This window comes from Rhinolophus ferrumequinum, chromosome 25 (assembly GCF_004115265.2).
Source record: "Rhinolophus ferrumequinum isolate MPI-CBG mRhiFer1 chromosome 25, mRhiFer1_v1.p, whole genome shotgun sequence".
NCBI classification, from domain to species: Eukaryota; Metazoa; Chordata; class Mammalia; order Chiroptera; family Rhinolophidae; genus Rhinolophus; species Rhinolophus ferrumequinum.
This window is the reverse complement of record NC_046308.1, coordinates 12,645,320-12,668,159: the sequence shown is the minus strand read 5'-3', so window position 1 is coordinate 12,668,159 and position 22,840 is coordinate 12,645,320. Positions and strand designations below refer to the sequence as shown.

General features: G+C 43.4%; 1 protein-coding gene across 12 annotated transcripts in view; it reads left to right on the top strand.

Moving 5' to 3' along the window:
• The window catches only part of CIT (citron rho-interacting serine/threonine kinase), a 156,026-nt gene that overhangs the window by 117,824 nt on the left and 15,362 nt on the right, over positions 1–22,840 (top strand). For 4 of the 12 annotated variants that reach the window (XM_033097803.1, XM_033097800.1, XM_033097795.1 and 1 more), the window contains 16 exons: positions 2,081–2,278; positions 2,740–2,960; positions 5,419–5,554; positions 7,443–7,547; positions 12,262–12,402; positions 12,826–12,933; positions 14,772–14,934; positions 15,215–15,379; positions 18,173–18,310; positions 18,852–19,032; positions 19,730–19,821; positions 20,335–20,439; positions 20,676–20,845; positions 21,611–21,655; positions 22,098–22,178; positions 22,337–22,472. In XM_033097803.1, the coding sequence (XP_032953694.1) occupies positions 2,081–2,278; positions 2,740–2,960; positions 5,419–5,554; positions 7,443–7,547; positions 12,262–12,402; positions 12,826–12,933; positions 14,772–14,934; positions 15,215–15,379; positions 18,173–18,310; positions 18,852–19,032; positions 19,730–19,821; positions 20,335–20,439; positions 20,676–20,845; positions 21,611–21,655; positions 22,098–22,178; positions 22,337–22,472 (2,185 nt within the window). The remainder of the gene's footprint in view (positions 1–2,080; positions 2,279–2,739; positions 2,961–5,418; positions 5,555–7,442; positions 7,548–12,261; positions 12,403–12,825; positions 12,934–14,771; positions 14,935–15,214; positions 15,380–18,172; positions 18,311–18,851; positions 19,033–19,729; positions 19,822–20,334; positions 20,440–20,675; positions 20,846–21,610; positions 21,656–22,097; positions 22,179–22,336; positions 22,473–22,840) is intronic. The other 8 variants (XM_033097797.1, XM_033097796.1, XM_033097805.1 and 5 more) reach the window with 5 other exon arrangements.

Genomic DNA, 22,840 nt, shown 5'->3' with positions numbered 1-22,840 from the left:
GGTCCATCTCAGTTGAAGTGAGAGCAATAATCTTGGAACCTCACTGCCTTTTTTCATGTGTTTCTTCTTAAGCACTTTGTAATTTAATTTTGAGACAGAGAGAAGAGGTGGCAGAAATGGATTCATAACAAAATGCATTTTTTTTCCATAAATCTGAAAGGAAGTGGGTACCCAAAGGCTTAAATATATCTTCAAATGGCATGGAAATTATTTTGGCAATATATATATTCTTACATGAACAGATTTTCTATGGTCTCTTTGCTCCCCTAGAGGCACTATTGTAATCTTTACAATGAAGCATCATCTCGGTCATGAATTTTTATCCCTTATATACTACATGATACTTAAGGTGGAATGGTATGCAAGAAAATTCGGAACATTAAAACGATAGAAACAGACAGGTAGTAAATACAGTATTTACCTCCATGTCAGTGATGGAGAAACCAGCATAGCAGAGTTCAAAGTCGCTTATTGGGGAATTCCTGAATTCATTTGACTACATAGCTTCCAGGCCAGTGTGCCTCAAGTCTTGTTTTTCTTTGGGAAAGAGGTGGAAGGAAGCATAGTAGTTAAATGGAGACATTTGCAGTCTAGGATGAAAACTGTTGTAAGGGATGGGTTTACTCATAGGGGAGAGATCAGTGGACCTATTGGGTATTGTTTATTCATTCTTTATGGTTTTAGATTTAACCATGTCATAGAAAGGGATTCCACAGGGATCCCTATAAGGCATAACTGCCTGCTAGGAATGACACTCCTGCCGTACTTTCCTGTGCCTCTCTCCCCCTCCCCTCCCATAAAGGAGTCTCAGCTAAGAACCTGACCAGATAACCTTTATTCCCTCTTCTGTAGCTGACAGTATGCTTCACACCAGTACCTTAGGAACTAACATGGCTTCTGACATTAAAATACAAATTCCTAGACCACTTACTACATTAAAAAGCCTATCAGCTCAGTTAACGAAATGAAAAGCTGTGTTTTCTGAGCCACATAGAACAAATGTACTTAATTGATGCTCTTTGATTCTGTGTGCCCGAGAAGATTTTTTTGTTTTAATTGCTAATCAAAGGTGGTTAAAATAGGGAATTAGTCATGGAAACAGTGGGGGCATTTCATGTACTAATTCTACTCTAGGTTTGAAAATCGGAAACAATAAATAACTGTAGGCTTAAAGGCGTTTCCTTTTAATTTATATCTTTTTGTTATATAAAATTTAATTTACTGCCTGTGCACCTCATTCCAAGTATTATATGTAAAAGCTCTCTGTAAGTCTGGATACTGAGCCTCCGCAAAGAGAAGAGGAAAGCCAAATGCACTGAAATTGAAGTCATTCTGCCATTGAGCAAGGGTATAATTTAGCAAAACCAGATTAAATCTCTCTCAATAAAATGACAATTTCATATACATGCCTTTCCATTTTCTGATAGCTAACTGTATAATGAAAACCATTAAAGGGATGCCGTAGTACAATATTGTATTTTCAGGATTATTCTGAGCTTCTCTTAAGTTTTTCCTTTGTTGCATGAAATTCAATTTCTTGCCCAAGATAATGATTAAAATAACTTAGTGTCCTTCACTCAGCCTTTCTCAACAAGAACTTTATTTTGCCTTCTAAGACCAGCTCCAATTACAATGTCCTATAGATGGGGTCATGGGCATTTTAGCTTACTTAGCTGATTGCGATACCAGTTTTCATTCCTCTTTCCTCAGTTTGCATTTTCCACATTGTATTATTGTCCATGAACTTGATCTCATTTAAAGTTGCCCCTTCCCTGTGGCCTTCACTTTTGATTGATTTGCTTTTGCCACATTTTCCAGATGAATCCTGAGTGAGAAAGAAAGCAGAGCCTTTTCTTGGTCTACCACAGCGTGCGCGTCTTAGCGCTCAGTGGGTGGGCGTGGGAGCTTGGGTTTGACTCTCACAGTCGGATAGGCAAACGTGTGAGCTGCACGTTCGTTCGTTCGTTCGTTCGTTGACTGCCAGTGTCACGCCAGTTCGAAAACCCGTGGCCCTGGAAGCAATTTCTCATTTAAAACTGGCACGCTTGGTATGTGACTGGGTGCCTTTTTTCTCTCCTAGGTAATCACAGACCTGGAGGAGCAGCTAAACCAGCTGACCGAGGACAACGCTGAACTCAACAATCAAAATTTCTACTTGTCCAAACAACTCGATGAGGCTTCCGGCGCCAACGATGAGATAGTGCAGCTACGAAGTGAAGTGGACCATCTCCGCCGTGAGATCACGGAGCGAGAGATGCAGCTCACCAGCCAGAAGCAAGTAAGGAAGCTTCCACGGTGTCAGAGATCCGGGGAACACTGATTCCCTTTAGCTTTTAGGATGAGTGCTTGGGGCATCTCTCCTCAGGCTTCCCAGACTGAGCCTGTCCAGTAAATGCGCTCTTTTCAGAAATCGTGTGTGTTTCGAAGGTTTGGGGATTTTAAGAGCGGCTTTTAAAAGTGTGTAGTTTCTTAGTTTTGATTTTAAAAAATGAAGACACAGTGCTTTGGGGAGGCTAGTGTGAACCACTTGATTTTCAAGCTTGGTCTCTTCCGCCCTGGCTGCTTTGGGTTCTGCCTAGACGATGGTTGGCAGAAATCACCCTCCATCCTTTCTCGTCTGCTCCCCTCAGTCTGTAGAAGGAAAAGATAAAGTGTATTTCATGCCGTAGTTAGAAACTTGTGCTTTTCTGAAACTAATCCGACAAAAGTAACATCCAGGAAATCCTCATTTGATACAAGGCACAACTCAGTGGTACTGATTTGCAGACGATGGAGGCTCTGAAAACCACCTGCACGATGCTGGAAGAACAGGTCATGGATTTGGAGGCCCTGAACGACGAGCTGCTGGAAAAGGAGCGGCAATGGGAGGCGTGGAGGAGCGTCCTTGGGGACGAGAAGTCCCAGTTTGAGTGTCGGGTTCGCGAGTTACAGAGGATGCTGGACACTGAGAAACAAAGCAGGTGGGACTTTTCTCTTTGTAGAAAGCCGATGACAGATGACTGCAGGATCACACCTGACACTTTGGAACAGGGTGACCAATTGTCCCAGCTTGCCCAGGACTGAAAAGTTCCCGGGGACAAATGACTTTCAGTGCTAAACCTGGCAGACTCTTGGGCAAACCGGGATGGGTGGGTCAACCTGGTTATGACCATGGTCAGTGTCAGTTGGAGTCTGTGGCAGTAGCTGGTGTCAGTTGACCCTGGGCAGTGGCCTGGGAGTCAGAGCAGGGCAAGTACCTCAGTGCTTTCTTTGCAGAAACTCTTTCCTCGGGTGTCATATCGTTGTGACCATGGAGCAAGACCATCACCACTTAATCCCTGGTTGTGTGTAAGGCTGGTCTGCTTTCTACCCTTAGGTCTCTCAGCCTCGGCACTGTTGACAGTTTGGGCCAGAGAATCCTTTGTCATGGGGGGTCCTGTGTATTGAAGGATGTTGAGCATCATCCCTGGTCTTTACCCACTAGATGCCAGCAGCACCCCCTCCTCAAGTTGTGACACCAGACATTGTCCAAGGTCCCCTGGGGGTGCAAAATCGCCCCCAGTTGAGAACAACTGCTTTGCAAGAATAGTTTAGTTTTTTGTTTTCTTTCTTGGGAGGAAATAATAAATTCAGGCTGCGTCTTTCCTCTGCTTTCCTACTTATGTTTCCACGGTCCCCTAACCTAGACTCCCATTCCTGCCAGGGCCACGATAGCACAGTTTGTATACTGCACCGCTCTAGAGGGTGCCATTCACACCGAAGACGTTATAGATTAGAAGATTTATTAGGACAGTTTTACAGCTCACGGCAGGAAAGTGGTTTTTGCTCTAACAAAATTGCTATATTATGACAGTTTACCAACAGATGGAAATAAATGGTCTTGAGGAACAGATGCCTTATTCCAGTTTGCAGAGAGGCACCACGTCAACTAGAGTCAACACTGTGACTTCATGTCTGCACAGCTGAGTCGTAGTCAGCCTTTATAACGTCGCTAATGTCACCTTCCTCGGAAACTTACCTCCCTGTGATACTCCTTAAGCAAGATAAACTCTGCATGGGCACCTCTGTCTTTTAGGTGGATTCTGTCAGACTCATTTTAGTATTTCCTTGACCACATTTACTTGACTGCAGTAAACTCAGTTACCTGTGTTGGATGTTCAATCTATGTTGAGTCAGTTAAACTAGAAAATACTGGCATCAAAAGATAGGCACTCCTACATTTCAAGAGAAACTGGTAGAAATATTCCCCTTTTGGACATTCTCCCACTCTGGGTATTTGCTGATGTGAGGGGCTGCTGGTTTAAGACGTCCTGTTCTTACTTCCCTCCCAACTCTTGTCCTCACAGTACATTCTGGTTGCTTTCATATAGACCCCCTTCTTCCTACCCTCAAGTTCAGCTCCTATCCCAGCTGTTTCTGCAGTCCTTCAGAGATAATGTTGGGGCTTAGAAGCTGGCTTCAGCGTGAAGAAATACACAGCACATGGGAAGTATAGTTATGGGCTGTGCTTAGGTAGACATTTCCTGCATACTTTCAGGGGCAATTATAAATGAACTTTCCTTGCCCCATTTTGGTGTGATATGGGATACTGAGATGAATACAATATATAATTCTTAATTCTTGTCCTCAAGAGGCTGAGTCTAGTGGAGATAAATTATGCATTCAAATATTTATCACCTAAAGTAGAGATTGGGGTGTGCCAGGAGAGATGTGCATTTATGTGTTGGATACGGGGCAAGGAGAGAGGTTACTTCTGAGAGGAGAAATGGGGAAAGGCTTTATTTATGGAGGACGTGACCTTTGAGTTTACCCTTGAAGGCCAAGTTAAGACTTGAGTTAGTAAGGTAGGGAGGGAAAGTGTTGCCAACGGAGGAGCTTGTACAAGCCCAGATGTGGAAGTAGCACAACATAAAGAGCTACCTGGGGGAGGGAAGTGATGTTTCCAGTTTGCTTCTAGTTTTTCTACTCTCTAACCTTATGTACATTCACCCAATTCAAGTATGTTTCCTGGTGAGCACCCAAAACACTTAATGTCTTGCATGTACTTCAAGTAGAGGAAATGTTTCCTTGAATGGGGTCCTCTATGGTCCTCTGCACCCAGTGGTCCTTCATTGGGACCTCATTCCATTTCCACTCCCCTGGCAGGGTGTGACAGTCCTGACACACTCTATTCAGCCCAGTTGTATTTGGAAAAACGCCTCTCCCCGTTCAGCCTTTCCAAGCGAGTGCTCACAGGAGCTTTATCTTTTAAGAGTATATTTACCCAAGGCCTAAAGTGGGTCACCTCTTCGCTCTGGAATAATTCAGAAAGCGAGACATGATTTGGAACTAGAAATCAGGGTTGGGCTTCTGTCCAGCCTACACCCTGTTCGGTTACTTATCAGGACTAGCAAAGGTGACAGCGGGGCTTCTGAAAGTGGGCCTGTGTTTCTCCCGCAGGGCAAGAGCTGACCAGCGGATCACTGAGTCGCGCCAGGTGGTAGAGCTGGCAGTGAAGGAGCACAAGGCAGAGATTCTCGCTCTGCAGCAGGCGCTCAAAGAACAGAAGCTGAAAGCTGAGAGCCTCTCCGACAAGGTGAGCGCCTGCCCCTCTGCCTTTTAGGAAAACATTTTCATTTCCTTCTTTTAGAAGGCATACTTGACACAAGTTCAAATGCAATCCATGGTCAGCAGATTTCACAAACGTGCATGGGCTCAGTGCAGTCAAGTCCCACGGTTATGCGTCACCCGGGGACATCCTTGGTCGGCAGTAGCATGAGTGCAAATGGTGGGTACTGGCGTATCATCATCAGCCAGTGACTTCTTAATGTCAGCCGGTCTGGGCCTCTGAGGTCCGACTTTGATCTGGGCGTGCATCTCTCTCGTTTCCTGGCACTTGATTTCTAGAAGGCTTTATGGATTTAGTGTCAAGCATCCTCGGGAAGCGCTTGGTAGCAAGGACTAATGCTCATTTCGTCGCTGCAGGAATAGGCAGCTCAGCCTCTCCGTGTTGCAAGTCAGGGACATGATAGGGTCTGATGACAATGCAATCCTCAGTATTCCACATTGGACGTGTGTGTGTTCTGTCCATGTAGCCCTCCATATTGTATTTACAAAATGATGTACCAGTGGTTCTCGATCAGAGAAATTTCAGGTATTCACACAGACACACTTTTTCACACACACCCACACAAATCTGAATTTTGTATGTTGTATAATTCTTTGTTATTTCATGATTATAAAATGAATAATTTGTAATTATTTGGAGTCATTGTGGAAAATATAGAAACCACAGAAAACTAAAGAAAAAAATGACTGGTAATCTGTCATCACTATTATATTGGTGAATTTATTTGTGGTCATTTCTTTGCATGATATATTTATGCATACACACACACACATATACACACATATATACAATACAAATTTAGGTTCTTACTATATAAATAGCTTTACATCTTCTTAAAAAAACATATCACCTAACTAGGGGCTTTTCTTGAATTATTGAAAGTTTTTTGAACATGTAGTTCTAAAAGCAATTACAGAGAAGTACCTATTTTAATCATTCCACTTGTGTTGGAAATTTGAGTTTCTTCCAATTTTTTGTCATTATAAATAACATGGTGATGAACATAAATCTTTATGGACATCTATGATTATTTTCTTACCAGAATTTTATAGAAATACAATTATTGGATTCAAGGGTAGAGGCTTGCTACTCAGGAATATTCCTGAGTTCCTTGATACTGACTTATTATTTTTATAACCATGAGGAAAATAAATATATTATTTAGAGATAAGTGAACTCTTTTGTATTTAATTTGAAGAATTTTTTTTTTGTTGCTATTTGACTGTTCTTAAAATATTCTACAGCAAAGTCCTACCTGTCCTTTTAAGACTCCAGACAATCTGATACTATCTTTTCTTGATACCTGGTAATTCAGGATGAATTTCTCTTCTCCATACCTCTCTTATCAAAATTATCATCTTACAAAGCAGTCACATTATTTGTGTATGTGTCCACTTACGGACCATTCTCTGCCTTTGACTTGATATAAGATCCTTGAGAGAGCTTGTCCATCCTTTCATCTCCAAAGCCCTTGATATTATCCTGGGCAAATAGTAAGCAGTCAGCATATGCTTATTATTTAATTCAGCCAAAGTATGTCAGATCAATAAATTCTTGAGCATTTTTCCTCTTAGAACCAGTCACAGTTACACACACACACACACACACACACACACACACACACACACACACACGAACCATCCCTTAGACATAATATTCTGTCTTCAAAGAATAACCTATATAGAGCTTATCTGTGACGTGGACTTTTGTGGTACACTTTTGAAAAACAGTGTTTATGTTCTGACCTTTAGAACTTGATTATTCTTTACATGTGAAGGTTTGTGGATATTTGCAAAAGTCATTAGCATCCTACATTTCTAAATGTGGTATCATGGCCATTTTTCCAAATGTCCAGCTCAATGATCTGGAGAAGAAACATGCTATGCTTGAAATGAATGCCCGCAGTTTACAACAGAAACTGGAGACTGAACGCGAGCTCAAACAAAGGCTTCTGGAAGAGGTGAGTGAGTGTAAAACACCAGGTAAATAGAGCCAGGTGGAATTTCAAAAGTGAAAATTTGTTGTGTTCAAGTGAGCAGATCCAAATTCGATGTTCAGATTTTGCAATTGGAATTTTTGAGGAAGAGTAAGGTGGTCAGTTAATACTTTCTTGAAGGTATTTAACACATTCAAAGAGTGTCAGGAAGGCCAGACGGTCTCGTTGTCATTTGTGTCCTCCCACACGGTGCTTAATAGCGTGTTGAGCCCATGTGAGTATGAGCCAAGTGGAAGTTTATTAAATATGTGGGTGAATGAATGTTGAGTTAAATTGCCCTTAATATCCAAAGCATATTAAGTTTTCAGGCTGATAAAACATCCATGCAAAATAGCTTCACGCACAGGGCAGAGACTTGATCAGATTATACAGAGTACCAAATTTCATGAAAACTTTTGAACAGTCAGTTAATTCAATTAAAAAAAATTAGGCTCTGCTTTTGAGACATCAAATGAAAAGCTCAAATTGATCTCCTAAACCCATCCCTTATGTTATTTGCTGTACTTTTTAGCAGAGATCTTAAAATCGGTAATTAAAGTGATAACTACTTCCAACTCCCAACCAAAGCCCTCTGTGTTGGATCATTAATGATTCTGCTTTGTTCACTAGAATTGACCCACCAGGACAAACGCACTTTATAAAGATATTTCATGAGAAGTTGGCTCTAAGAGTGTTCTGTTTAACCCACAGTGAGCCTGACAGTTCAATTAACCAGAGTACCTATTCTGCTGAATTGAGGTTTTATTGTATGGTACGCATAGTCCCCAAAGGGCTCTGCTGGTAGAAATAATATTGCTATGCCATTAAGTTTGAAAAATGGGTCAAAAATTTTGCAGGTAAGTATGAAATGTTTGAGAGAACGATACTTTAAAATATATGGGTGAGAGTTTGGGAAAATTCAGGAGATGGAGGTGGTAGTGGTAGCAAAACAATGTCAATGTCCTTACTGCCACTGAACTGTACACTTAAAAATGGCTAAATTTGATATGATGTAGACTTTGCCACAATGAAAAGTTTTAAATACAGTGCATTAAAGACAGAGGATGCCAAAAACATGTATACACATTTTAAGAAAGGAAAAAACTGTATTAAAATTGTCGTAATCTATACTGATAACAAAAGATGAATATGAGTCACGTTTGACCTCTGCAATGACAAGACGTGCTCAAAGTGGTTCCCATCAGCGTCCAGATTTTTCTGATTATGACAAACTGCTGCTTGAGCAATGTTCACCAAAGTGTCCACTGGTTTACATTTTTTTGGCGCCCCAGGTATATGCATCGGTGGGAAGTTCACCGAAGGCAGCACTAAGAACACTATAGTAGAAACTTTAAAAGTCTATCTTGTGGTCAAATAGGGACTTTCATCGGGAATGAATAGGCACCTGTTGGAAACAGAAAGAACAGAAATAATCAGTGATCTCGCCTGTCCTATTTTCCTCCTGAGGAAGGGAGGTTGACAGCTCCATACTTTGGTCCAAGGTTACATGGTGAGTCAGTGACAACGCTAGGAATAGACAGCTGGAATCCTGATTCAGTCCCCTGATTCTCACTTCTAAACTACATGAGACCGTTTCCAGTTTCCCGGTCTGTACCTCACAGATAGATGTTTGAGCACAGACATCTGGCTGACATTGAGTTGGAGGCAGATTTCACTGACAGTCGAAACCACTGTGAAACAAAGAATGATCTTTATTGTCCGGATATGGCCAGGATCGTTGCCTGTGGCGTGCGCTCTGTAAGCACGTGACCAAGGGCTCAACCCAACCGCTCTCTTCATTAGACACAGAGACTCATTCGTAAATGAGGCCAGAATCAAAGTCTCAGAGCTGGAAAGGATTTTGATGTGTCATCTAGTCCAAATTGCCAGCACTTGTACCTCTGCTCTCTTTATCCCTGCCCCTGGCAGACTTTACTAATGGATCTGTCTCCCAAATCTTTCCTCTGGGGCCCGAGAGGGCCTCAGAAGCTTTTTCGGCATGGCACAGTACAGCCACTGTCAGTTCATTGGAAGTAATGCTGGAGATGAAAGTCCATGTGCTAATCGTGGTCAAATTCATCAGTGACTCTGGACATCGCAATCCATTTTTCAGAAACTCTACTTCTTAGAAAGTCTCCTTTTATTTTGAACTAAAGCCTATAACTTCCATCCATTGGTTCTATTAGGTTGAAACATTTGAAAATAGAGAGTAGTCTGATATTTCCAACAAAATAGGAGATCAGTATTCAAAGTACTTGATTATTGATCAAAATAACTAATGTTTAATTACCACTTACTATGTGCCAGGTGCCTTCCTGAGTACTTTACATGAAATAATGCATATAGTCCTTGCAACAATTCTGTAACTCCTTTTATTATCTCCAGCTGCTGATTAGATATCTAAATAGCTCTCCCACTCCAAATCGCCTTCTCTTTTCCAAATGAAACATTTCAAGGTGGCAATATTCTTTTCTGGTACAGTTATCTTTCCAAAGAGTTTCTAGGAGTCCATGGGGTCTGAAGAGCACAGAATACAGTGGGATATCTCCACCTCCTTTCTGGACTCTGTAAATCGCTGCCGACGACCTGGGTACTTTGGGTGGTTTTATCACACCACTGACACCCATTGACCCATTAAGTTGCCACCTGCCCTTCCAGAAAAAAAATTTTTTTTGTGTACATCTTTATGTTCTGTATTTATTTAGTTTTGTTTTTGAAACACCACCCTATTGAACTATCTCTAGTTGGTTTTGACACATCCTTTCAGCCACCTGAGTGGTTTTACGCTCCGGTTTCTGTCATCCACATCCTTCATATTGCCTGCAGTGTCCTGTCACCCTCATAAAATTGTTGGACGGATCTAAGCCCATAGCTAAAGCCTTCCTTGTAGTCTAACACTGACCAGGAATAGCCGCCATTTGCCTCTCCCTAGGAAGCAGGTATATGTGGTTTGAAAAACAATTCATTGATTGCAAATGTCACTCTTACTTTTTATTTTTTTATTATGGTAAATGGGCAGCCTATTTCTTGGAAAATTAATGGACAGTTGGTATGTTTATTCTAGAAAAATATTTTGGGCCTGGCTGTCCCCAAACAGATTCTCGTCCCCAACACTTGCTTCTCTGCTTCCTGCCTAGTAATTAATGTTATCCTGAAATAGTGGGAGGAAACTAAAGAGAGTAATTTGCAGAAGAAATCGCTTTTGCCACCGGGGGCGAAAGCTCCCTTGAAGAGGTTATCTTAGCTGTTTTCCTTCCTTTTTTTTCCATTATTGTTCTAATTTTAGGGGATTCTGTGGTTTGATTCAGAAATTCCAGGTTGGCACCCAGGCCAGGGGACGTCTGCTGAATAGCAGTATCTCTTGCCTTGTGGAGGGCCGAGGGGAGAGGGGCTGGCAGAGTAGGTTGTGGCAGGAAAGGCAAATGGGGAAGAGAAGAGAGCAGCTGACCTGGATGGGGGGAAGGAAGAAGGAAAAAGGAGCTGGTGCGACACTTCATTAAGTACCTACTGTGTGCTGGGTGTGGTGCTCAGTATGTCACCCCGTGATGGGGGGTATTGCACCCACTGTCAGTTGAAGAAACTGAGTCTCCAAGAGGCGGTAAGAGATGCCCATGGTCATTGACTAATAGATGTTAAAGTCAGTGTTTATACCAGGGTCTCTAATCTTCCAACGCCCCGCTTCGTTCTCTGACGCTGTGACGCCTCAAGGGATCAGCTGCCTTGCAGAGCAAAGGCGGGCGAGGAGTAGAAGGGAAAGCAGAACACAGATGGAGGGAAGTGCAGTGCAGTGGGACGGGGAGGGCCGGCGGATTCCCAGGTCAGTGGCTCTCGGCCTGTGGGCCTGAGAACATTGTCTGTTAGAAAACCCCCAGGCTGACATGTAGTGCTCTCTATTAGCTCCTTGTCCTTAAGTCTGTAGAGGGTTTAGGCTGCCAGGGAATACAGTATTTGGGCCATAGCAAGTATGGTTAGGCTGTAACCCAGGGCTTGGGTTACAGTGTCTTGTCCAGATAGCTGCTCTCTCCTGCCTTTTACAAACAGAAGCATGTTAGGAGAGAGTGTCTTGATAGCCTGCTCTATTTTTGGGTTGACTTCCATTATAAAAATTGGAGAGATTTCCAGCACAAAACTATTTCCAATATACGAAATTGAATTTTTTATTTTCCTTCCTCTCCACACTGTAGAAATATCTCCTACGATTATGGCTATTGGTGTGCTTGTTGGGGTTCCTCATCCTGATGAGGTGCCCTATAAGGTAGAGGTGAGGTGATCCCCCTTTGTCTATTCCACACTGCCCGGGCAAAGCGATTTCTCATAACTGAAATCCTAAAAACGAAAAATCAGGACAAATTGGAACTTAGTTGTCAAGGTACTAAGTCGCACTGCCTTAGATGTTGACGTGGATAGCTCAGACTCTAAAGTACCAAAGTACCCTTAATTGCAATTCTAGCGTGGACCTCCTGGTATGGAGGGCATCCTGTGACTTGCTGGCCATCAGCGATTTCTGTGCAAATTCTTTTAAACTGTGCGTGCATTATTTTGGACTAGAAGACAATTGGTAATTCTGGGATGAGATGATTTCAGAAGCTGGACTTTCGGTGACAGACCTGAAATTAGTTTGGTAATAGGAACAGTGTGGGAACGAGTTGTGTTATGAGTGGTACGGACGGAGCCTTTCTCTGGCCTTTCTTCCCACCAGCAAGCCAAATTACAGCAGCAGATGGACCTGCAGAAGAGTCATATTTTCCGTCTGACTCAAGGGCTGCAAGAAGCTCTAGATCGGGCTGATCTGCTGAAGACAGAAAGGAGCGATCTGGAATATCAGCTAGAAAACATTCAGGTGAGACCTGGCAAAGGGAATTTACTTAAAAATCGTCTGTGGAGGCCAAGCGTGATGGCTAAAAGCCATCTAGTGAGATGGCCAGGATCTTTACGTTGTGCGCTCTTGTGTGTTTTCCCCCAATATTTCATTACGAAAATTTTCAAACATTTAGAGACATTGGAAAATTTCTATTATGATTACCCCTTAGATTCTACTATTAACCACTTGCTATTTTCACTTTTTTAACTCCCTATCCATCCATCAATCCTTTTTTTTTTTTTTTTTTGCTATAAGACGAAGTAAAGAAATATTGACCCTGTGTGTTTGTGTTGAATTTTCACATGCTAGCTTCCTAACAACTTTTTAATTTTCTTAAAGTACCAAATTTAAAAGCATACTTCTTTCTGGGTCTGAGGCTGTTTTTGTTTTCATGAATTTTAGGTTCTGTATTCTCATGAAAAGGTGAAAATGGAAGGTACTATTTCTCAACAAACCAAACTCATTGATTTTCTGCAAGCCAAAATGGACCAACCTGCTAAAAAGAAAAAGGTGGGTCAAAGTGTTTGGAAAGTGGGGACTTGACATTTTTGCCATATCATTAAGATCTAGTGAATACCATGGTGATAGATAATCCAAGGAACATCGAAGAAAACAAAATGTACATTTTCTTATTTGGGGGCTGAAAAATAGGTTTTGAGAGCATCAGAATAGCCCTTAAAGAGAGGGTATCATTATCAAGTATGTAACAAACTAAGTTCATGGCCTTTAAAATTGTGCCTGTCTTTGTTAAGGGAGTGATTTTTCTTTTTCCTAAGCAGCTGGAGCAGGGGTGGTAGTAGAGAGAAAGGTTTATAGGCAGTTCACTTTATAGGACTCCAGAGGGGTTCTCAGCTCACCTGTATGGGACTCCAGAGGGATTAGCAGGTCACAGGTATGGGACTCTAGAGAGATTACACATCACGTGTATGGAACTCTGGAGTGATTATAGATCACGTGTATGGAACTCTGGAGAGATTACAGATCATGTGTATTGGGCTCTAGAGAGATTACAGGCCATGTGTGAAGATTCTAGAGAGATTACAGGTCACATATATGGGGCTCTAAAGAGATCATATATGGGATTCTAGAGAGAGAGAGGGCTTCTCAGGTCACATGTACGGGACTCTAGAAAAGACTAGATATCATCTGGCCCAGTCCTTTTGATTGGCGCACGAACAGACTGGGACCCAGAGAGGTGAAGTGATCTGCCTTAATGTATACCCTCCACCGAGTCCTGCTCCATCCACTGAAAGTTGTCACAGACAAATTAAAAATTGTGGCTAAAAACAAAATAAAAAACAAACGCCAAAAAAACCCGAAATGAAGAAACAGCTACGGACAAGGTTTTATATATAGATACACATGGGAAGATTTCTTTTCATAAGCCCAAAACTCGTTTCCCTAAACAAGTTCCACTGAAGCCCTCCTACTGGGTTTAGCCAAGTGTTCTCAGTTTTAAAAGGTCTCTGAGGAGCTCCCAGTTTCCTTCTAAAGCCATTCCTGCACCAGAGTAGCAGTGGCAGCGCTTTTACAGGAAGGGCCTCTGATGACTTAGAATAATGAGGAGTGGACAGAAGTGGGCAGTTGGTGTCAGTGTTTGTTCCCAGCGCTGTTTACTGGAAGGGGAGGAGAGCTGCACTCAGAAGCGGCCACCTCCTAAGTGGTAGCTGCCAGGGAAGGAGTTTCTTGCATGCTGTGTGACTGTCTGTGCTGGTTATGCTCATGATATTTAATCTTTTTTATTTTAGCAGTGGACTGTTAATCGGATTATGTCACTTGATGTAGTTAGGGTGTTTCCATTGTATTTTTTTTTGTTATTTTTTTTTCAGTCGCATTATTCTGTTTTCCTTTTTTTCTTCCACGTACATTCCACGTTCCATTTGCATTTTTTTAAGTCCCTTGTTTTGACATCATTTTAGCAAACTCCATTTTTTTTTTTTAAACACTCTTCTCTGTGTCTTGTAACCAAGCATCATGAGACAAATTCAAGGCAAGAGTGATTTCTGAACCATCTCTCCTGACTCCCTCCTCCACTTCCATTTTATGAGGGTAAAGAATCGGGAAGTGGCACTCCTTGGGAATGATCAAGGAAGAGGTGGTGGCAATTCAAGCATCTTTAACCCTCTCGGTGAAAACTTCCGCACCCCTATTTTTTTTTCCAGCCGGCTGGAATGGGCTGGGACTCAGTCTCTCCCCTTTCCCCCCTTCACATGCCATTTTCACTAAATCCGCTTACAGTGAGTATGTTCCTGGCTTTCGTGGTGTGCCCCTCCCGAGTCAGAGTGCCTTTAGCTAGTTTAAAGTGCCAGTTTCCAGGAGTTAGGAGATATCTCTGTTTCCATTGCTAGGGTTTATTTAGTCGACGGAAAGAGGACCCTGCTTTGCCCACACAGGTTCCTCTGCAGTACAATGAGCTGAAGGTGGCTCTGGAGAAGGAGAAAGCTCGCTGTGCAGAGCTAGAGGAAGCCCTTCAGAAGACCCGCATCGAGCTCCGGTCCGCCCGGGAGGAAGGTAGGGACGCTCTCTATGCAAAGTGCTGTGGAAAAGGCGAAGGACCGATCTCAAGGAGATTGGCCGGGATTCGTTCAGCATCAGTATTTATGGCCCATAAGCTTTCAGTGCGCACATCCCAAGTCTGAAACATTCACGGCATCCTTGGTGTTGCCGACTGGGTATAAGGCGTGTCTTTTTGGTTTGGGATCCTTGAAAAGACAGCCCAGGGGCAATCTGCTGGTCTTGGCCCTCTAGGTGGCCCGGCTAATCGAAAGGCATTGAACTCGTCTCTCCCCAGCTGCTCACCGGAAAGCCGCAGACCACCCGCACCCGTCTACTCCAGCCACTGCGAGGCAGCAGATTGCCATGTCTGCCATCGTGCGGTCGCCTGAGCACCAGCCCAGTGCCATGAGCCTGCTCGCCCCGCCATCCAGCCGCAGAAAGGAGTCTTCAACTCCAGAGGGTACATTCCCAAGCAGCTGTCTGGGTTTTGTCAACATATTTTTTTTTTGGGGGGTCAACATTTTTCTTTTCCCCCCATCGACTAAGAAACGCAGACATGTGGTAAAAATGATAAGTAATAATATTTAGGGATAAAAACTAAGCAGGAAGTCTTCTCCCCATCCCCCCAATCCTAGTTCCCTTACCCAGAATCAGCCATTGTATTCTTCCAGCCATAGTTCATGCATGGAACCGCCTGTCTATATTATCCATATATCTTATATAATTACATTTAAAGAGTATAAGAAAATAAGCATATTTTTCTCAGTCCTTTTTTTCTCTTGTAAATATCATAGCACACTATGCTACACAGTGCAAAACACCTTTCTTCTTTCAGTTAGAATGTTATCTTAGGCTGCTTCAGATTCACACATGTGGGTGGACCTCATCTTTTTAAAGGTGTGCATAGTATTCCACAGTGTGGGTATATGATTCACCTGTGAAGTCAGACCCTGTTGATGGACATTTAGGTTATTTACAATTGCTTGTTACCATACACACCCACTTTGCACCTCTATGGGCATTTCGGTTGTAGGATATGTTCTTAAGAACTAAATCATTGGGTTTAAAGGTTATGTGCACTTGTGAGTGTTGGTAGTTTCTGCCAATTTATTAGGTTGGTGCAAAAGTAATTGCTGTTTTTGCAATTTTTTTTTTTAACCTTTTAAACCGCAATTACTTTTGCACCAACCTAATATATTCCTACTAACAGTGTAAGGAGTTTTCTTTGTGGTCTCAAAAGTACTCTGATCGCCTAGAGATGAACAGGACATCAAGGCCAAGGAAGGTGGTTTGGAAAGTCTTAGGCAGAATGGAGTAGAGGTGTCATTTAGCATCATGGTATCCCATCAAACCTACTTTAGGTGTAAATCTGGATGGCATTTTGTTGTTGTTTTTCTTTAATGGTGATGTCACATGTTCCTATATAACCCTGAATCAAAGAGCTTTTCTCTTGAAGACATCAAAATGGTGATGGTAACACAGAAAAGAGTGGTTTCTGGCACTGGCATCCATTGAAACAGCTGCATAGTGATCACCTGAATAGTTTGGTAACACTGTAAGCACCTCCTTTGGGTGTGTTGCACGCGAGCAGTTTCAAAGTGCGTGCATGTTATTTATTCCTTACAATTTTGTGACGGAGGGGGATGGCGTTATATGGAGAACACAATTTGGATTCAGAAATTTGGAGCCTGAGCCTTTCTCTCCATTGAAAGCTGCGTTTAATTAGCTCAAGGTTATTATTGAGAAGGGGCCTATTCAATGAAAAAAAAATCAATCTGAATTTTAACAGACAGGAATATTAACATAAGAATCAGTGTTTTGAGAATTAAAAGCTGGGTTTTATATAAAAGGAGGTTATTCATGAAAGGACGACATAAAGGGAGAATTCTTCAGTCAGTTTCTATATTTAATAGAAATTCTGTAATTCATAATAGTGATTTTTAAACTGGATTCTGAGACGCTCTCGGTACATGATTTCATCTGTAACACAAAGCGCTCATTACTAAAATATTTACGGACATTTGACTTAAAAGCATATGTTTCTTTGTAAAAGCCCACAAACATCTATAGTATCACATCGTCAATCTCCTACTGGTAATGCTCTTTAAAAAACCCTAATTCCTAATGACCAGGTAGGGGAGATTTTAAGTTCATTCATATAAATCTAGCTGCATCTGTTAGTGTTAATAGTTTCCCAAGCAGTAATTAACCTGGTCTAGTAGTTTAACAACTTTATTGAGAAAAATTCACATACCACGCTATCTCCTTATTTGAAATGTACAATTCATTGGTTTTTTTGTTACATTTACCAGGTTGTACAAACCTCACATTCTAATTTTTGAACATTTTTTTGGCCCCACCCTTTTTCACCCCAAAATATTGTATCCCCATAAGCAGTCACTTCCCATTTTCCCTTCTTTCCAGTCTCTGGGAATCACAATTCTGCTTTGTATCTCTATGGATTTGCTATTCTGGACATTTCATAAAAATGGACTCGTACCACATGTGGCCTTTTGTGTCTGGCTTTTTTCACTGAGCATAATTTTTTTGAGATTCACCCATGTTGTAGCGTTTATTAGCACTTCCTTTTTCATGGCTGGATAAATATTCTATTGTATGAATAGCTCATCTTGTTTATTTATTAACCCCCTGATGGATATTTGGGTTGTTTCTATTTTTTTGGCTATCATAAATAATGCTGCTACGAACATTTGTGTACAGATTTTTGTGGCTACATATGTTTTTAGTTCTCTTGGGCATATACCTATGGGTGGAATTTCTGGATCATATGGTAATCCTGTTTAACTTTTCTGGGAACTTTCGGACTGGGTTCCAAAGTGGCTATGCCATTTTACATTCCCGCCAACCATGTATGAGGGTTCCAATTTCCCCACATCCTCACCAACACTTATTTTCAATATTTTTAATTCTAGACTTCCTAGGGAGCATGAACTGGTATCTCATTGTGGTTTTGATTTGTGTTTCCCTGATGACTAATGAAGTTGATCATCTTTTCATTTGCTTGTGGGTCATTTGTTTACCTTCTTTGGAGAGATGCCTATTCAAATCCTTTGCTCATTTTTAAATTGGGTTATTTGTGTTTTTATTATTGAATTGTAAGGGTTCTTTATATAGTCCCATGTCAGAGATCTGATTTACAAGTTTTTTTTCCCCCCATTCTGTGGGTTGTCGTTTCACTTTCTTGATGGTGTAATGTGCAGCACTCTAATGACCTTTAAACATTTTCCTCCAGAATTCAGTCGGCGTCTTAAGGAACGCATGCACCACAATATTCCTCACCGATTTAACGTAGGACTGAACATGCGAGCCACCAAGTGTGCTGTGTGTCTAGATACTGTGCACTTTGGACGCCAGGCATCCAAATGTCTCGGTAAGAGCAGCGGCTGTGCGTTGACCTGTGTGTCTCCATCTAAAGAAATCTATCCAGTGGAGGTGTTTTTTTTTCCCTCGTTTTAAATTCCTTCTCATGCAGTGCATTCATTTGCAAGCTTTTAGTTTCAGTGGGAGGATGCTATTTTTCTCCCGTGAAAAGAGTGAGTTTATACCTGTTTTCAGCTCATTCTCCAACTCCCTGTGCAAAATGCCTTGGGCTTTGCTAATTTCCAGCCTTCTTTTCACCCACCTGGTCTCACCCTACCTTTAGGCTGTGTGCCTGCTCCAACTGAAACGTGCAAATGTGTCCTTTACGCACACCTGTTTGTGACAGCCTGGGAGAAACCAGGAAAATGGGGCTGAGAACACTTGGCTCTCTCATTTCCTCTCTCTGCAGGAGCCTGGCTCCTGGGCAAGTGAGGGGTTACGTGGATGACAGGGCCAAGCTGACTGAGCCGGCGGGGGGTTGGCTGCTGGAGGAAGGAAACGGTCCAGCATCCACCAGGCGGCTTTTCAGGTTGTTCACTGCTTTGCCCTAGAATGTCAGGTGATGTGTCATCCCAAGTGCTCCACATGCTTGCCAGCTACCTGTGGCCTGCCCGCCGAATATGCCATGCACTTCACCGAGGCCTTCTGCCGTGACAAAATGAACTCCCCAGGTCTCCAGACCAAGGAGCCCAGCAGCAGCTTGCACCTGGAAGGGTGGATGAAGGTGCCCAGGTATCACTGCAGGGTGGCTCGGGCTGGGGGGGGGGTACTGGTGAAGAGTGGCAGAATATGCTACCCCAAAAGAGGCCACTCTGGGATAGAGATTATTTTGAGCTAAAGGCACTTGAGAAAACAGCAGGCACGAGAAGGACACTCTGACCTCCCTTTCTTTTCCTGAAAGGAGGACATGAAACTGTCATGTCAAAGCTGCCCTTCCATATTCCCAGGGGAAAAGACACATTTTAATCACCAGAGGCTGGGAGTCTAAGCCAGCCTAGAGAAATCTGCAGACAGGCCCTGTTAAAGTAACCCCATGTTTCTATAGCCTCCCTGTGCATTTTAGTCACTTGTTCACAATGACTACTCTATTCGACCGAGTAGACAAGCTTTTGGGCCTATCTGCTTTGGGGAACTCTGTTCTCTTATGGAGATGCCCACATACATGTAAAACAAAATTTATATGCCTTTTTCCTGTTCATCTGTCTGATGTCAGTTGAATTCCTAGGCCAGCCATAGAACCTAGAAGGGTTGAAGGAAGTTTTTCATTCCTGACACGGGCATGGAAGGCCACAAGCTACTCCCATTCCTGGTGTTTTCTAGGGAATTCTAGGGAAGTCTTGTCTAGGATTTCCTCCCCACCCCGCTGCCTTCCTCCCACCCGATTCTTCCGAGTTCAAACATTTCTCCTTCTCCATCTCTATTTTCCCAGGAATAACAAACGAGGACAGCAAGGCTGGGACCGGAAGTACATTGTCCTAGAGGGATCGAAAGTCCTCATTTATGACAATGAAGCCAGAGAAGGTAAATTAGTGGTTCAGGGGGAATTTCATTGCACGCGGTTGACCCAGGTCTCCCCAGTCTTGGCGTGAAGGCTTTATTTTTCGGACTGCGTTGCAAGCCTTCTGCGATGTTCCATTTTTGAAAATTAAAAACCAAATTACTTCGCTAAAGGTTATTGGTACGATACTCACGTCTATAGGTCTCCCCTCTGAAGACCCTGCAGGGTGCTGCCCCGAAGATTCTACCTGCTAATACACCTTCCGAGAACTTCTGCCTCAGTCAACTAACCCATAAATCCGCATCGTCATCAGAAATTTGACTGTGCTACTCATCTGACACACATTATTTTTTTTTTTATCTTCCCTCTCTGCCTTCTCTGCACACCCTTTCCTCCTTTGTTCTCGTGCGCCTGCCTGTCTTTCCACGCATACTGTCTCTCTCGCCCCTCCCCTTCTTTCTCTTCTCCTCTCTTCTCCCCCTTGTTCTTGTTCCTGTTCTTTTGTTTTTCTTTCTGCCCTTCCTGTTTGCACCAAGCTGGACAGAGGCCGGTGGAAGAATTTGAGCTGTGCCTTCCCGACGGGGACGTATCTATTCATGGCGCCGTTGGTGCTTCTGAACTTGCAAATACAGCCAAAGCAGGTGAGGAGACGTGGGGGAGCCCCACCCTGGAGGTGGGCTTGAGCTTGATAAATCAGCAAGGGCAGGAGGGGGGGGCACATGGGCAATTGGCCTGCAAAGCAGGCCCACTCATCTCAGGTCCCCTGTCTTAGCAGTAACTGGGACTTGGCACAATCTCTGCTATTTCAGGGCCCTCCGTCCCCGCGGGAGTGGGGGAAATCCACACCCAACCCTGTGTTCTCTGTCGAATCTCCTAGATGTTCCATACATACTGAAGATGGAATCTCACCCCCACACCACCTGCTGGCCTGGGAGAACCCTCTACTTGCTAGCTCCCAGCTTCCCCGACAAACAGCGCTGGGTCACCGCCTTAGAATCAGTTGTCGCAGGTGGGAGAGTTTCTAGGGAAAAAGCAGAAGCCGATGCTGTGAGTATGAAAACGGGCACTGGAGCTTGTCTTTGCAAAGTGGGCTGACTTGGTGGGAGTCCTGCTGGCTGCCATGATTTCCCTTGGCCTCCTTCTCTGAAGGGTGACAGCTTGAGACTGTCATGCCCGGGAGTTTTGTGGTGATAGAGATACAGGCTCTGAGGTGGCGTGTCTGGCATCACAGTTCCTCCCTCCACAGCCCTTTAGAATGGGGGAGTCAGCACCGTCAGCCAACTCGTGGGGTGCCAGAGACCTTCATGACAGCAACACAGCAGCTCATGTGCTTAGAAGGAAATCCTCTCTCCTTTACTCTGATAAGTTTATTTGGTTTAACGGCTTAAGTTACAAGCACTTTGGCCATGATGCAGCACAAAAGGCTGCTGCCAGCCATGCCTACCTCAGGAAGGCTTTTCATAACCTTCTCAGTTGCTTCCACACGATTTGATCTTCCGTAGGCTGGTTTGAAATCCTACTCATCCTTAAGATGTTAGAAACGTAGGTGTGCTTTGCTTGGCAGCACTCCTCCTAGAATGGTCCAGGATAGAAACAGGGCTCTTTGCTCATTGGCCTTTTCTGCACCCAAGACCCAACAGCTCTTTTCAAACACTCAGCTCCTAATAAACACTTTGTTAGGATTGGAAAATCGTTAACCAGGAGCCTCCTGATAAGGAGCTCTGCTCACTGGGTAGATTTGTTTTAATGACCTGGTTCGTTGTTACACGTGTAAACCTTTTACTAAAATCCACATTAATATGTGTGCAATAGGGCCGTGACTGTATTTCCTACGAGCTTCTGCCTGCGTGGGTTCAGGTAAAGAGATTCAGAAACTTGTTGGTTTGCTGCTGACGCTCTGCTTTGTACTGTGGCTGCAGCCTGCAGGGGAAGGAGCTGTCCATGTGGCTTATTAACCCTTTGCAGGTGACACCTCTTTAGCTTCAGCTGACCTCCTGCCCAAGAATCTCTCCACGTCTACTACACATTTATTTTTACGTCCAAGCGGAGTTATAACTCTGATGCTTCATTAACAACCACCCCAGAAGTGTCGATAAGATTCACGTCTTACCTTTTGAATTCAGATCAAAAGATGAGCAGATGTGCGGTTTCTGAGCTGCTTTCAGGAGAAACTTAGCGTTCTTCCGGGTGTTAAACTTCTCTCCATTCTTGCTTTTGTCTCTCTGGCTGGGTAGTCATGAATAGTTCAAGCTCACCATGTCCTCTTTTTCTTTCTCTTTTTTCTTTCACATATGAAAAGAAATTGCTTGGAAACTCCCTGCTGAAACTGGAAGGTGATGACCGTCTAGACATGAACTGCACACTGCCCTTCAGCGACCAGGTAATGACCTATTTTGGTCACTGTCAGCTGGCATCTGGCAACAGCCACACGCAGTCAAGAAAGAAAGAGCTGCGTCGGCTTTGTTGCCCTTACCATTTGGGGTTGTGATGGTGACCAGATGATGCTTATGTTCTCCCTTTGGACTTCTGCCCTCGCAGGTGGTGCTGGTGGGCACCGAGGAAGGGCTCTATGCACTGAATGTCTTGAAAAACTCCCTCACCCACGTCCCAGGCATTGGAGCAGTCTTCCAAATTTATATCATCAAGGACCTGGAGAAGCTACTCATGATAGCAGGTGGGAGGCCGAGGCCATGGCACTTTTTCTTCACTTATAAGGACAACTGTTTGAAAGCCGAAGGGCATGCTTGTGAAACGCAAGGGCTGGCCCTCCTGTTGGTAGGCTGGACCAGAAGCAGTTCTTTTCTCTGGGTCCCTGTGCCTGCCCAAGCCGATGGCTCTCTTTTTTCAGAGTCCCGTTTCCTTGGGGTCCAGGATAGCACAGATTGAGCCCCAAGGAACATCTCACCATTGTGCCACGTGAAGACCCTTTGTCCTCATCGCATGACTCCCACCGTGAGCCATGACCTTCTGAGAGCTTGCCTGCCCTGTTGTATGTTGTCTCTAGTTTCTCTGTGACCTCTCAGAGACCCTTCTAGATGTACA